This window comes from Prionailurus bengalensis, chromosome A3 (genome assembly GCF_016509475.1).
Source record: "Prionailurus bengalensis isolate Pbe53 chromosome A3, Fcat_Pben_1.1_paternal_pri, whole genome shotgun sequence".
In the NCBI taxonomy this organism is placed as follows: domain Eukaryota; kingdom Metazoa; phylum Chordata; class Mammalia; order Carnivora; family Felidae; genus Prionailurus; species Prionailurus bengalensis.
Window position 1 is genome coordinate 17,553,804 of NC_057354.1, and position 14,049 is coordinate 17,567,852.

The window sequence follows — 14,049 nt, forward strand, 5'->3', positions numbered from 1 at the left end:
AAGTCCCAGAAATGAGGCCGTGAGTCCAAACGTTTGGCAGAGATCTCCGTAGGGGCAGCATGTGTATTTAGGCACATCACAGGCACTGGACCGGGAGCAGACCCTAATCTGGCAGGAAAAGGCTCTTGCCCTGTGAGCTCATCAGCTCGACAGCAGGCACGCCAGGGCTGACGAGATAAGCAGACATGTCAGTCCTTTCTGCAGCTGATTTTTCCAGTAAACCTGTTCGCCTGCTCCCTGAAGGGCTGCTGCTGGCCCAGGGCTGTGAGTGTGCTGGACCCAGCTCCTCCACGTCCTGCCCACACCTGCATCAGGTGTCCGTTCCATGTGGAACTGCTGTTGAAGACCTAGTGGCCACACAACAACTAGACAATGATGGAAAGTGAATGATAACACAACAGCTGACATGTGTAGCACAGTTGGTTGCATGTATGATGGACTTAATTCTCATAGCCACGCTTTCAGGGAGTTGCTTCTTTTAGCCCCGTTTTATAGATGAGGAGGCTGTCTTTGAAGACGGTCAGCGAAGTCCCGTAGGTCGTGAGCCGTGGAGTCAGGATGGGATTGTCAGTCTGTGTCACAATCTTTGGTCTTGAACATCTTTGCCTGGTCACCTTGTAGACCCAACACTTATGTCACCATACCAGCCTTTCTTTCCATACAGGTGGCTTCCTATTAAAAAAAGATTCATTTATGTAGCACGCACATATTTATACACCTCTAATTGGTACTGTACTAGATACTTAAATAGGTCTGTGGTTCTCAAAATTACAAAAAAAAAATCAAAATATAAGTCAAACCCTTAAGTCATACCCTTGGTTTTTTTGTTTTTTGTTTTTCAAATTGTTCCTGTTCATTCTTCTCCCCTTCGCTCTGTTTCCTCAGTATGATGTCTACATTGTAGTGTGGCTTTCTTCAACTCCCACCTCTTCCTGGAAGTGGCCCTTGTGAAAGTCACCAATGCTTTTCTTGTTGATGAAGCCAGTCGTGGTGATGATGATGGTGATGATGCCTTCAACTTTTCTTTCAGTGTTTGATGATGCTGACTGCCCCTCCTTCAAGTTCCCTCTTGGTTCCATGAAATCATTTGCTGACAACCACGAAGGGTCTGAGAGTTTACCTTACTTGCAGGCTAACGAGTTAGCCTACACAGCTTCATAGATGCTGGCAGAAGATGTGAGCCTCATGGGTCAGAGATCAAGGACTTTATTAGTCACCGCACCACATCACACAGCATGACCTTCATGTTTGCCACAGTCTCCCCCAACCCCTGCCAAGTCCAGTGAGAATGACATGGGGGTGGGTCCGGGTCGGGTTTGCATACAGTGGGTCTGTGCCACTTTTTATTGTTAGCTTTATTAAGATCTAATTTATAAACCATAAAGAATACTAGCAAGTCTAGAATTCAGTGTTTTTTAGTGTATTCACAGTCATGGCATGGTCATCCCATGCTTTTCTTTTCACCTGCAGGTGCCCTAGATCAAAAAATAGCTCCTTCAGGGCAACTCGGGATGAAATTCTAGCTGGGCTTTGGATCTACAGAAGGTTGCATGCTCTCAAATTCCTCTGTACCCAGTGCACCGACCCCTCCTCCCTCATCCTGTGCAACACATCTCTGAGGATTATAGCTAACTTGGACCTGGAAATCTCCCTTCATGCACTAACTCTGTCTTATTCACTTCCTAATACCCTTTCCTCAGTGTCGTCCCTCAGCCTGTCCTCAGTTTATGCACTTGAGGATTTGGTCTCTGCTCATCCCAGCCCTAGCACGTGGGAGCTGAAGGAGCCGGGAGCGAGCAGGACCTGCTTCGTGGAACTTACCATCTGACAGCAGACACAGACATGAAGCAACTGACACAGAGTTAAATATTTTGGTGTAAATGTGGCCAGGCTGTTGGGGAAGAGTGGGTCTGCTGGGTAGGGAGTCGGGGGCATCATGAGTATCTAAGAAGTGGCCTTTGATCAGAGTTCTGAGAGGGGAACTCGAAATAGTCAAAGGGAGATAGAGGCACCCAGGGAGGAGGCACGTGGGCTAGCCCTTCACCACCTGCCCATCCTCTTTGCTCAGGGCTGAACACTCCCTATGGGGCTTATGCCAGGACACTCCTGACTCTCCAGGAACTCTGGACCCAGAGATCCACCCCAAATGAGCAGTCAGCCATGCGTGCATCAGGCCCATGGGAGGGCTTCAGCATAGCTAATCACAAATGATTTATGTCCACTTCTATTTCTTCTAACTTTTAATAAAAAAGAATCAAAAGCTATTGTTTAGAGACTGCCAGAGAGGTACAAATATGTTCTTAAGAGAATCAATGAGTCAGATTTTAGTGAGTTTCCAAATGTCATGCCATTGAAGCAGTATGACTAGAAGTGAAAAGAATATTCATTACAAGTGAATTGTGAGAATTTCACTTAAATATTCCCTAGCCAGGAGATTTCTGGAACAATTAGAATAATTTTCAGCTGGAAATACTGGGCCTCGTTTTCCGTGTGTGTGTGTGTGTGTGTGTGTGTGTGTGTGTGTGTGTGTGTGTGTGTGAGGGGGGGAGGGAGGGAGGGAGAAGCACAAAGCAGCTCAGAGAAGTCTTTCTGGACCCTGTATTAGAGTATCTTCTATAAAACAGCCATCACGTCTGTTGCACACAGCTCCCTTTTATTAAAGACCATACTGTGCCCACTTCCACCAATCACAAATCAATTACAAGCCTGCATGCTCTCTCTGAAATGATGACAGCCATTTTTGCAGGCTATGTCTTATCTCTCTGTGAAGGGAATAATGCCATGACATAGCAGAGGGGAGGGGGAATTGCAAAATGATGAGGCCATTAGAGATGCCTCAGTAGCTCATAGAGTAGTGTGAAAACAGCAGATCGTCCGTGGCATCCGGTGTTTCTGTGATTTCCTCTCTAGGTAGTTCCTGAGGATAGGTCTTGCCTGAGGGTGGAAGGATGCGTGCATGCTAGGGTCAGAACTACTAACGTGTGGGTATTTGCAACACCTGTTCTTGCAGAGAGTGTGACTCTCAAACAATGTAAACAAACAAAAAGCTAAGGAAAGGTGGAATTTGAGTTGTTGTAAAAGAGATCAGCAGATGAAAGTGAAGAAAGAAAAACGAGAGATTTCAAAGGAAGCTGTCGCCATGATGAGGGAGGCATGAGTATAAAATGGGATTAAGCAGGACGACAGCTTAGCTTAAACTATGCCTTTGTTCAATTAAGATATGTACCTCTTGGATGGATGAATTGGGACTAAGGTTCACCTTCTGGAAAGCAGCATCTTTGTGGGCTTAGAGCTTGGCAAGCAGACAAAGCCTTTGGGCAAAGAAAACAGATAACCTTCCTCCAAGTGGACTCAGTGAGCTGGTGGTCTGGACTGGTCTGAGCAGTAAAGCATGAGCTGGATTTGAATGTCACACCAGTGGCTGGGCATCTTTGGTGCAGTGACCACTTGCTCAACCACAGGAAGTGGCCTAGATTTAAGGGATGTTTCCATTCCCGTATTATGAGGTATGGTTTGGCTTCTTCCTTTGCATTCAGGGACTTAAGAGGACCATAATCTTCAAGTCTTGGAGACCTAGGGCAAAGTGAGCAGCATCAGCATCACCAGGGAACTTGTTAGAGATGCAGATTATCTAGCCTCACCCCTGACCTACTGATTCACCCTGGAGGTAATTGCAATGCCTGCTAACTTTTGAGAACCACTGCTTTAGACTGATGAAGTTGGGTTAAGAAAAGCTTACCTGAACCTAATAACATATCAGGTACGCCATTGTTTAATAATGTATTCAGAGAGTCTGTTAGCCAAGAATGTGGGACAATGCTTGGGCAAAGCATCTTCACATAGATATTTCTGGATTAGAGACCGCTGAGGTTTCCAGAAAGCTAGGCATCTGGGCTTCTGTCACAGCATTTCCCAAACTGTTTTCTCTGGAGCAATCATTTCCTGCAAGATGGCAGTTGATGTTCTTTGAATAATCTGTGTACACTACCCTCCTTTCTCAGAGTCATTGTGAACCATGTGTTGTCATATATGGATGGTATTTTGGCAATGTGATTTTAAAGTCTCATTCGCTGGAATCAGATCACCTGGGTCCACTCTGTAACTTAGTCACTCAGCAAAGTCCTATAAGGACATGCTAGTACTCGTGTCGTTGGTTCATGGACTCTTCCCCAACAGACTCACTGAATTGGAATCTGCCTTTTTAATGAGATCCCCAGGGGATTTGTATGTACAGTAGTTTAAGAAGTACTATTCATAAAGCATGTTGCTTGACCTCTCTCTGCCTCGGTTTTCTCACTTGTAGCATTTTTTTAATGTTTATTTTTGAGGGGCGGGGGAGCCAGAACCTGAAGCAGGCTCTAGGCTCTGAGCTGTCAGTGCAGAGCCCAATGCAAGGCTTGACTTGCAAACCATGAGATTGTGACCTAAGCCTCAGTAGGATGCTTAACTGGCTGAGCCACCCAGGTGCCCTGTAAAATAGCATTAATAGGGCTTATCTCATGCTTTGTCATGCATGAGAAGCACCTGGAGGGTTTGTTAAAACTGAACTGGGCACCTGGGTGGTTCACCTGGTTAAATGTCTGACTCTTGATTTTGGCTCAGGTCATGATCTCTGATCTGGTCATGATCTCGAGGTCATGGGATTGAGCCCTACGATGGGCTCCGTGTTGAGCCTGGAGCCTGCTTGGGATTCTCTCTGCCCCTCTCTACCCCTCTCCTGCTCACACTCACTCTCTCTCTATTAAATAAATATACTTAAAAAAAAAACAACCCAAAACCAAACTAGAATGGCTCCACCCCTAGAGTTCCTGACTTAACGTCTAGGGTGGGGCCAGAGAATTTGCATTTCCAACAACTTTGCAGGGGATGCTCATATAGTGGACGTGTAGACCACATTTTGAGAGCCAGTGTTCTGGATCATTCTAAGAACATAGCTTTTTCCATGCTGACCCTGTTGTCCTTCACGAAGCATGGTGTTTCTTTTTCTTTTTTTTTTTTTTTTCAACGTTTATTTATTTTTGGGACAGAGAGAGACAGAGCATGAACGGGGGAGGGGCAGAGAGAGAGGGAGACACAGAATCGGAAACAGGCTCCAGGCTCTGAGCCATCCGCCCAGAGCCTGACGCGGGGCTCGAACTCACGGACCACGAGATCGTGACCTGGCTGAAGTCGGACGCTTAACCGACTGCGCCACCCAGGCACCCCACGAAGCATGGTGTTTCAATACTCAACTTTGTGTATAGTTTACCCTTTTTGCTGTTTTGTTGGAATTAATAACAGAGTATATAAGGAGGAAAAAACTCAGATTGCCAGCCCCAATAAACAATATCTAGAAATGGATATCAGCCCTGGGATTCTCTTTAAAATGTGCTTTTCCAACAACTATTCAGGTGATGGTGATGGCCCAGGAACTTCACCCTTGGAGAAGTACTTTCACAGAGATTTTTAAAGGATTAAGTGAATTCTGTCATGTAAGCCAGTTAACACAGTGCCTAGCACAGATTGTACTTAGAAAATGTGAATGTGACTTTTACTTAATATATGCTCAGACAAATCCTGTTAGGTTAAATAAAATATTTATCAAAGTCAGTCATGGAGCTCTTGATTCCTGGGAGATGTGTTGACTTTTGGGGGAAGTAGGGTGTGATTGCAGGGGTGCTCCAACTTTCCCACATAGGGAGTGTTCTCTGAAGTCAGTTCTTAGCCTGGTCCCCCTCACCCCACCCATTCTGGCTTTTTAGACATCGATTCTGGGGTAGACTGCCAGCAAATCTCAAGGCAGTGGCTTTTGGGACTTCAGGAGACCCCGTGTTTGAGGTACCATAGGAGGAGACAGAGATGGGAAAGTGCTGGGTTAGAATGGATGCTATTGGTGTTTTTGATGGTGTCCTTTAAGAGCCAGCGCCCCCCAGTCCTAAGGCACCGGGCAGTTGGCTGCTATAGGCTCACAGCTGCCCCTTCCCCAAAGAACTGCCCTGGGGCTAATGGGAACAATTTTCTCCTTTTCCCACCTGGCAGGTCCTGACCAGTGACTGACTGACATGGGCTACCAGTGCTGGCTCCTTGCCTCAAGCTAGGATCAACTCTGGTACATTTAAAGGCTCCCGAGGTCCCATGGAGTCAGGCTGAAGCTGGACTAAGTTTTTATAACATTCTTGCTAGGCTCCTTTTCTCACTGTGTCCTTTACCCGCTTTGTCCTCAGGGCACTCGGTAGGTCACCATGTCTCAGACTCTGCTTCTGGGAAGCCCAGCCCTGTCAGTGCTCACTGGGAAATTTATCCAATTTGCCACGGACACAGAGGGGCTGGAAATGACTCCATGTTAGAATAATGGACATAGGTCTGAAAGAAGAAAGGAAGTGTGCCTGAAATTTCAGAGGAAGGATATACTTATGTGTGCAAAATACCATAGGAGTCAAAAGAAAGTTTCCAGCGTGCGGGAGTGGTGACCTGGGGGTCTGACAGATTCTTCCCCAGGCTTCCACCAGCATCATCCATGCCTTGCTTCTGTCTGGCTTTTCCCAGGACTTTGGCTTCTCTTCTCTGTCATCCTCTTTCCTAGCACCCTAGCATCTGTGTCCCTGTGCATTTACATGGCACCCGGCATCTTGGTTGGGAGGATGTACTCTCCCACCTTGTCCCTGGGCTGAGGTCCATTTCAAGTTCTTGGCATCGTGCCGCTCCATCCCTCCCTGTGCCTAGTCAAACCTGCTCATTTGCTTGTGGGTCTGTTCCTGGTTTGATGAGACCTCCTCTTGTTTTCTCCCCTTGTGTTTTCTTTTCTGCCTGTGTCTGGGGCTGAGACAGCGACTGCAACCTGTGCTGCTTACGTATGCCCTCTGCGTCAGTCCCTTCTCCATGCTGCCACCGTGTTCTGGGCCCTGAGCTTGTCACAATGCCTGGTCTTCTAGAATCTCTCCTGATCTCGGCTCCTGGGTTGCTGCTCATGTCTTGACGTCCAGCACCTCCTTGCCCTTCCATCTGGGCTCATCTCTCTGAATTTAACCTTCATTTCTCCTTGCCTGGGGTCCATCACCGTGCCATTTCCCATCATGGCTCTGGGCCCTCGTGCCCATTCCTGTCCTGCCATTGTCTGCTCCCAATATGACAAGTGTGATTATCAAAAGGCCTGTTTTCCAGAGATTTTATAAGACAACCTGCAATTTCCTATCCTTCGATGGGAGAAAGCCTGGTATTTCGGGAACTAAAGAGAAAAATGTGAATTATTCAGCGGATGCACTTCTTCTCTGGTTCTGCTGGAAGCTGACATCATTAATAAGAAAAGTAAATAATACTGGAGGTTACAGCAAAATAAAATTTGAACTAAATATGAAAAAGGAACGTTTTGCACTCAATCAGCCCTTTGCTGTTTGTGTTAGTTTCTTATTGCTGTTGTCACAAATTAGGCAGACTTAGTGGCTAAAAACAACACAGGTTTATAACCTTGCAGTGGTGGAGATGAGAAGTTGGAAATGGCTCTTCCAGGGCTACAGGGAGGTATTGGTTGGGCTGCATTCAGTCTGGAGGTTCTAGAGGAAAATTCACTCCCTTACCTTCTGGAAGCTGCCTGCATTCTTTGGCTCATGGCTCCTTCCTCCATCATTAAGCCGTCAGTTAATGTCACTCTGTCAATCAATTTAATCAAAATTCATTTCGTCAGGATATGGACATTTTAGGGAGCCATTATCCTGTGTAACCCACTTTTCATGGTTAATTTGGAGAGCTCTGCTCCCGCCAGAATACTCCTTTATGTGCTAAGTGTTTTGTACCCCTTCTCATTTATCCATCATGATAATGTCATAAAGGGGGCACCAATATCAAATCCATCGTAGGTATGAAGAAACCAAAGCTAAGAGAAATGAAATCACAACCCAAGGCTGCACATATTGGGCATTTGTTTGTATTTGTCTTATTTCCTATCCTGTCTTTCCCTACTTCCAGCCCTGCCTTCTCTCTGAAGTACCTAGCCTCATGGGAGCTCACCTGTGACCCCTGAGGGACCAGCCACATCCAGGAGAGTGTCTGCCTGGGCTTAGGGAACAATGGTGGCCCAGGAGTTTTATATCAGATTGGTTTGTTTGTTTATTTATCAGCACATTTTTTCCCTGGATTTAAAAAAATTTTTTTTTTTTTAATGTTTATTTTTGAGACAGAGAGAGACAGAGCATGAATGGGGGGAGGGTCAGAGAGAGAGGGAGACACGGAATCTGAAACAGGCTCCAGGCTCTGAGCTGTCAGCACAGAGCCTGATGCAGGGCTCGAACTCACGGACCGTGAAATTATGACCTGAGCCGAAGTTGGACACTTAACCAACTGAGCCACTCAGGGGTCCCTCCCTGGATGTTTATATACTTCTTTATCCTTAGCATCTGATATTTTTATGAAGTAAAATGTGTACCTCAATTGTTGTGGTCTTCATAAATTCTATCAAGCAGATAATAGTCCATTTCAGTCTGAAGATTTAGGTCTTATTTTCACCCAGGAAAGTGAGCTGATAGATGTTGGGGTATGATTTGATTTCCGTTCCCTCAGCTTCTGTCTTCAGGAGTACCAGTTATTCACCTGGTGCTTCCTGGTCTGGTGTCTGTTTTCTTTGTCAGTTTGCCTTCCTCCTGTCCTTTTATCTGTGCCTTTTTTTGTGATCCGCCTGCCCAACCCCTCCCCCCCAATCGCTGTTTTTATACACTGTTGATTCTGCTGTTCACTTCTTGTGCCCTTGTGAATCCTGCAAATGGCATCGTTTGTTTCCCATAATTCTTTTGAGGTTGATTTTCTTTCTTCGTACTTTTCCTTCTCCACTCACCTCTTGAGTCATGGTCTGTAGAGTTCATGTGCCGGCCTTACTCTTGGTGTCTCCCTTCTTATCCCCCGACACTTCTTCACTGTTCAAAGCATTGGGGGTCGGAGGAAAAGCTCTGTGTCTGATGAGCTGTCTTGTTGGGACCTGTGCATTTTTGCTTGTTCCCCCTCACACAACATCCCTTTGTTTACCCTGTCTGTGCCTTTTTTTTTTTTTTTGTCCTCAGCTAAGAAATTGGTGGCAAATAGGTGGATCTTGGCTATGCCCGTTACCCACCCTCTTCCACATTTGGAAATGAGGGGGTGAAGGGTGGGGAGTAGTCACCCCTCATCTGAACAACACATGGTATCTGTAGGCCATGCTCTGCCACCAGGTGGCCTGCTTTCAGATCCCAGCTCTGCCACTTGCAAGCTGTGCCAGCCCAGGCAGGTAGGTGCTTCTCTGAGCCTCAGTTTCCTCCCATAAACAGTGGAGGTAATAGGTCATGATCTCACGAGCCCTGTGTCCGGCTCTGTGCTGGCAGCCTGGAGCCTGCCTCAGATTCTCCGTCTCCCTCTGCCCCTCCCCTGCTTGTGTGTTGTCCCTCTCAAATATAAATAAACGTTAAAATTTTTTTTTTTAAAAAAGAGATCAAAGTGTTAATGATGATATAAGTCAGTGAGATTAGAAAATACCCAGAACCTTGTCACTCCCTTTCCAGGTCTTAAGGGCCTGCTCAGTAGTGAGGAAAATGGGCTAAATTTTTTGGCGACTCATCTCTTCTGAGGCCTTTCCCTGGGTTCAGCCGATGTTTCCTCAAATGAGGACACGTTCCTGGCATTTGCCAGAATGCCCTCTACTTCCTCCCTGCACTGTTTTGGGAGAGGGAATTGTGTCTGGTGTCTGGTCAGTTCTCATGGTGTGAGCAGGTTGTTCCAACTCTTGGAAAAGTGTGTCACAGCATGCGGCAGGAGGTGGGCAGACTCAGCCCTGATGAGTGCTCCCTTCGGTGGATGCCTTGTATCGTTCTTGTTCGGCCGTGTTGCTTACTTTCTGGAATGGGAGGGGGTTATGGCTGCCCCTCACACTGCCATGCTTTTACAAAAAAACCCACTTATTTTATTACTTTCAAGTATAAAATCCATATTTGAGGCAGAAAGTCCAGAGAATGCCAAAAGGTAAAAAAAGAAGGAAACCATCACCTGCAGTCTCCCTGTCCAGCCTGGAGCCAGTCAGATCGAGGCCTTGGTTTCTCTGTGTTTCTTGGCTTTTTGCTCACTGCCCTCCCCTGCCATCTCATTCCCTTGGGACAGCTGAGCACAGTAGCTCTACCCTCTCTCATATCCCAGTCCTGACATCACTGATGGGGCCGTGGATGGATGGAAGCAGGTCACAAGTATGCTGGAAGCATTTACTTTGGACAGGAAGTGAAGATCGCTTCGTGGAAGTTTCCGGGCATGGAGGATGCCATAAGTCCTAAGGTTTTCTGAAATCCAACTAGACAATTAAAGCACTCAATTTTACTTTGGGAAAAGAAAATTAAATAAAGGCAGTGAGGATGGGGTCTTGGTGAAAAGACGCTTGACCTGAAGTTGGAAAAGCTGGCTAAGGGACTTCCTGGCTCTGTTTACTCAGCCACACAGACGTTTGGATTCTGCTAAGAAGAGCAGCAGTAATACACATGTCACACAAGGTTGGGAGGATTCAGAAGGAGATTCAGGGTCTGGCTCATAGTAGATGCTTAATAAACATTCACACAAGCTGCCTCCTCACGCACGAGCCATACCAGTTATCTTAACTTGCTGCTGTTGAAGAGTCTCATTCAAACTCAGAATATCACACCTGAGATGTAGCATGGTGCAGACAGAAATGCTTGTGCATCCATCTTGATTCTAGAAACGTTTACCAAGTCTGGAGGTCGGGCATGGTGCTGTAGATGCAAGGGGCAAAGTCATGCCCTTGGGGAGCTCATAGTCTAGTCTCCAGTGGGAAACGTGTGTGGGCAAAAATGCATGGAAGGTTTGCACCATACAAAAGAGAGTGACTAGTTTCCAGAAGGTGGTATGACAGGGGAACTTGCTAGAGATGGCGATGGGCTGAGCATAGGTTTTTAAGGGTGAGGGAGTGTCCCCAGGCAGACAGAAGGTTCCAGGCAGGGGAAACAGCAAATGCCAAAGAGGAGACATGCCAGGAAGCCCCTGTCCACACCATGCCTGGGGACACAGATAGCCTGTGTGTGGTTATCAGGGCACCAGCCATGGAGCTGGGGGCCAGGCTGTTTGTCACTTGAGGGCCTATATTTTCAGGAACCTACCTGAATCTGTCTTTGGGGGAACCCTGTGGGCTCTGCTTAAGAGATGAAGGAAAATGGGAGGAAGGCGGGCAAGTGCCAACCTTAGATGCAGGCCAAGCAAGGAACCAAGGTGTGTTGAGAAGGCCTGTGCCCTGTATTGCCATTAGGCACCTGCATTCTTGAATCGGCTCCCTAACGAAGTTTATACCTGCATTAGATCACTTGCAAAAGCCAGCCATGGAGACCCCTCCTTATGGAAAGCCTTGGCCCCAGGGGTGTGGGGACAGTTGGGGCTTCCCAGCTGGAGGTCACCTGGTGCCCTGTGATGATATGGTTTCTGCTCTCCCCCCCCTCCCTACCTCTGTCCTGCAGCAATGGAATGGCAGGGACACAGCCCTCATGGTCACCCGGGTGGTCAACCACAGACGCTTCTCAGCCACGGTCAGTGTGGCGGACACTGCCCAGCGGAGCGTGAGCAAGTACCGCTGTGTGATCCGTTCTGACGGCGGCTCTGGTGTGTCCAACTACGCTGAGCTGATTGTGAAAGGTGAGTGCCCCCAGCGCGTGCTTCTCCCGCAGGCCTGATTTCAGGGGCTGCTATGGCCCCATCCTCAGAGGGTGCAAGGAACTGAGGTGCCTGTTCTCATCTCCTGCTGCTCCTTCCTGTTATTTGAAGGACACAAGATTTCCAGTCCCCCATTTCCACACTCTGCAAAGAAAGAAGTGAAGTTACTGTAAAATCATGGAATTTTGCATTATTCTTCCAAGTTGAGTCTTACTCATAAGGTCCACCTGTGCAAGCCTGTGGGTCTATAACATGGAAGATATCTCCAAATTTGGCTTTATTTTGCATTTAAAGTTAGAATGAGCCAATGTCCTTGTGTTTTGGTTGTGTTCTATTGCCATGTTCAGAGAATAGAATTATTTCTGAGGGATTGTTTATTGAAAATTCGATGTAATGACAATATTTCAGAAGGACTTCTGAAATAACCCCCACCCTACTGGCCTTGATTCAATTCTTTTCAATTTTCTTGTTCTTGTTCACCTTGAGGTATTGTTGACATGCTTTACATTAAAATATGCACATTGCTTCCTTTTCTGCTTCCTCCAAGGAGCCGGATATCACATTTATTTTTGAAAGCCTATATAATCTTTGTTTTAATGCTTAATGGTTGTGTACTATTTCATCAAGTGAATCATCCCATTTCTTAAAACCTCCCTATTTGTAGTCATTTAGGTAATTCCAGGTGTTTTCGTTTTTGTTTTATCTTGCCTTTGTGCATCAATTAACACCTCAATGGAGTTCTTCCAAAAGAGAACATTTTTATTCCATTGAACCAGATTATTTCCTTGGATGAATTCCCTAGGGGTAGAGTTGGTAGGGCCAAAGAATATGAGCATCTTTATGGATTTTTCTTTGTGTCGTAATACTGCTTTTGCAAAAAGTGGTTTGACAGTTTACCCTGGAAAAAAGTAGTATATGGATGTACTCATTTTCCAGCATTATGTTCACCGATTAAAATTTTAATATAGCATAACTTAGCGAATGAAATAATGAACGTATTCATCTTCTGCTAGCTGTAGAATGATACCCAGGGTGTATGAAAGTGAAAACGTGGATCGACTCCCTAGAAGTCTCCTGAGTTGGTTTTCTGGGACAAAGTATGGGTTGGGGTGAGGGCCTTGACCTCTATTTGCTGGACCCCATGTAACCGATAGCCTTGCCTGAACCTAGATTGGGGGTTGTAGTCTGAGAGTTTCTCTCCTGGGCTGTCCTGACTCTAGATGGATATTCATACAGCTGACCGATTGTTATCATTCAGGTCTTAGCTTGAACATCCTCATGCCATCTTCTCTGAGAGAATGTCCCCAACCCTTGTGCTGCTGGGTGCTATCACGTCACCTTGTGTACGTGTGATAAAGTACTTATCACACTTTAAAATTTTATTTTTCCTTTATTCATGTTCTTGGTAGTTCTCCATCTTGCCCTTTAGAAGACGAGCTCTGTGAGAATCGAGGCATTTTTCGTTTTGTTCATGGTTCACCAGGTCCCCAGACTTAGCCACGGGCATGGCCCAAGTGCCGAGTTTGCCCAAATACAAAACTGCCAGTGTTCAACTGTTTTGACCTGCGCGGTTGGTCATTTCGAAAGGCTCAACCTTAAAATACTTACTGAATGATGGATGCATAAATGAGTTATTGGCCTCAGCAGGAACTCATTTCATCTCCATAATGCCATGTACACTTAAGCTGAAGATCAACAAATTAGGCAGTCATGAACAGAACAATCAACAGAGGGAAAAATCATCTTAAAATCATTGACATTGAGTGCCATTAATACATAAAAGAAAGCATCATTTCAATCACATTAGGCTCATATGTCTGCTGTTTTGGTGCCATAAGATTGATTTTGGTAACACAGTGGCCTCTGCAGGCCTTTCAGGCAGTAGGTGAATATGTAATTTCCTGAGCCGCCCCCTGCAGAAGTTCATTATATCCCTCCTGTGGCAGCCTCCTGCTCTGCGGTGGGGACCCACCAGAGAACAGACTGTGTTTGCTCATGCTTTCTCTCCACGGACTTGCCCACACGTTGCAGGTGCCTGGCACCAGGCCGGTAAGGAGGTAACAGGATGAGTGAGTGGGGCAGCTAGTGTAGCACTCTGATCTTTTTGCACAATTGGAATCAGAAAGTGCTTGGTTTATTCTTCCTTTCTCAGTTGTGGAGGAGGAGATGTGGGTTACCAAAGTCCCAAAGCCTTTGGGACTGAGGATGGCATCTCCATGGGGAGGCATCATTGCCTTGGTTTGAAAGGGTGGTCAGGGTTCATTGGGACAGTGATTGATCCTTTGTGGGCTGTGCATGGGCTGGGGTTCGGGCTTCTGGGGGAACAGTGCACTGGCTGCATTTCTCACTATGATCTAGGAGCCCTGCTGCCCCCAGTGCCTTCACCTACAGTGCTCGCTGTTCTCTTTTGAG

The 14,049-nt window shown here is 46.4% G+C and overlaps 1 protein-coding gene and 1 long non-coding RNA gene across 15 annotated transcripts in view; one reads left to right on the forward strand and one right to left on the reverse strand.

Annotated features, from left to right (window-relative positions):
- The window catches only part of PTPRT (protein tyrosine phosphatase receptor type T), a 1,072,026-nt gene that overhangs the window by 378,220 nt on the left and 679,757 nt on the right, over positions 1–14,049 (forward strand). For all 14 annotated transcript variants that reach the window (XM_043602349.1, XM_043602354.1, XM_043602350.1 and 11 more), the window contains exon 6: positions 11,445–11,619. In XM_043602349.1, the coding sequence (XP_043458284.1) occupies positions 11,445–11,619 (175 nt within the window). The remainder of the gene's footprint in view (positions 1–11,444; positions 11,620–14,049) is intronic.
- Positions 2,635–7,337, reverse strand: LOC122496263. Its single transcript, XR_006300744.1, has 2 exons — positions 6,709–7,337; positions 2,635–3,573 (listed from the first exon to the last, which is right to left on the reverse strand). It is a non-coding gene; the product is annotated as an uncharacterized LOC122496263 (long non-coding RNA).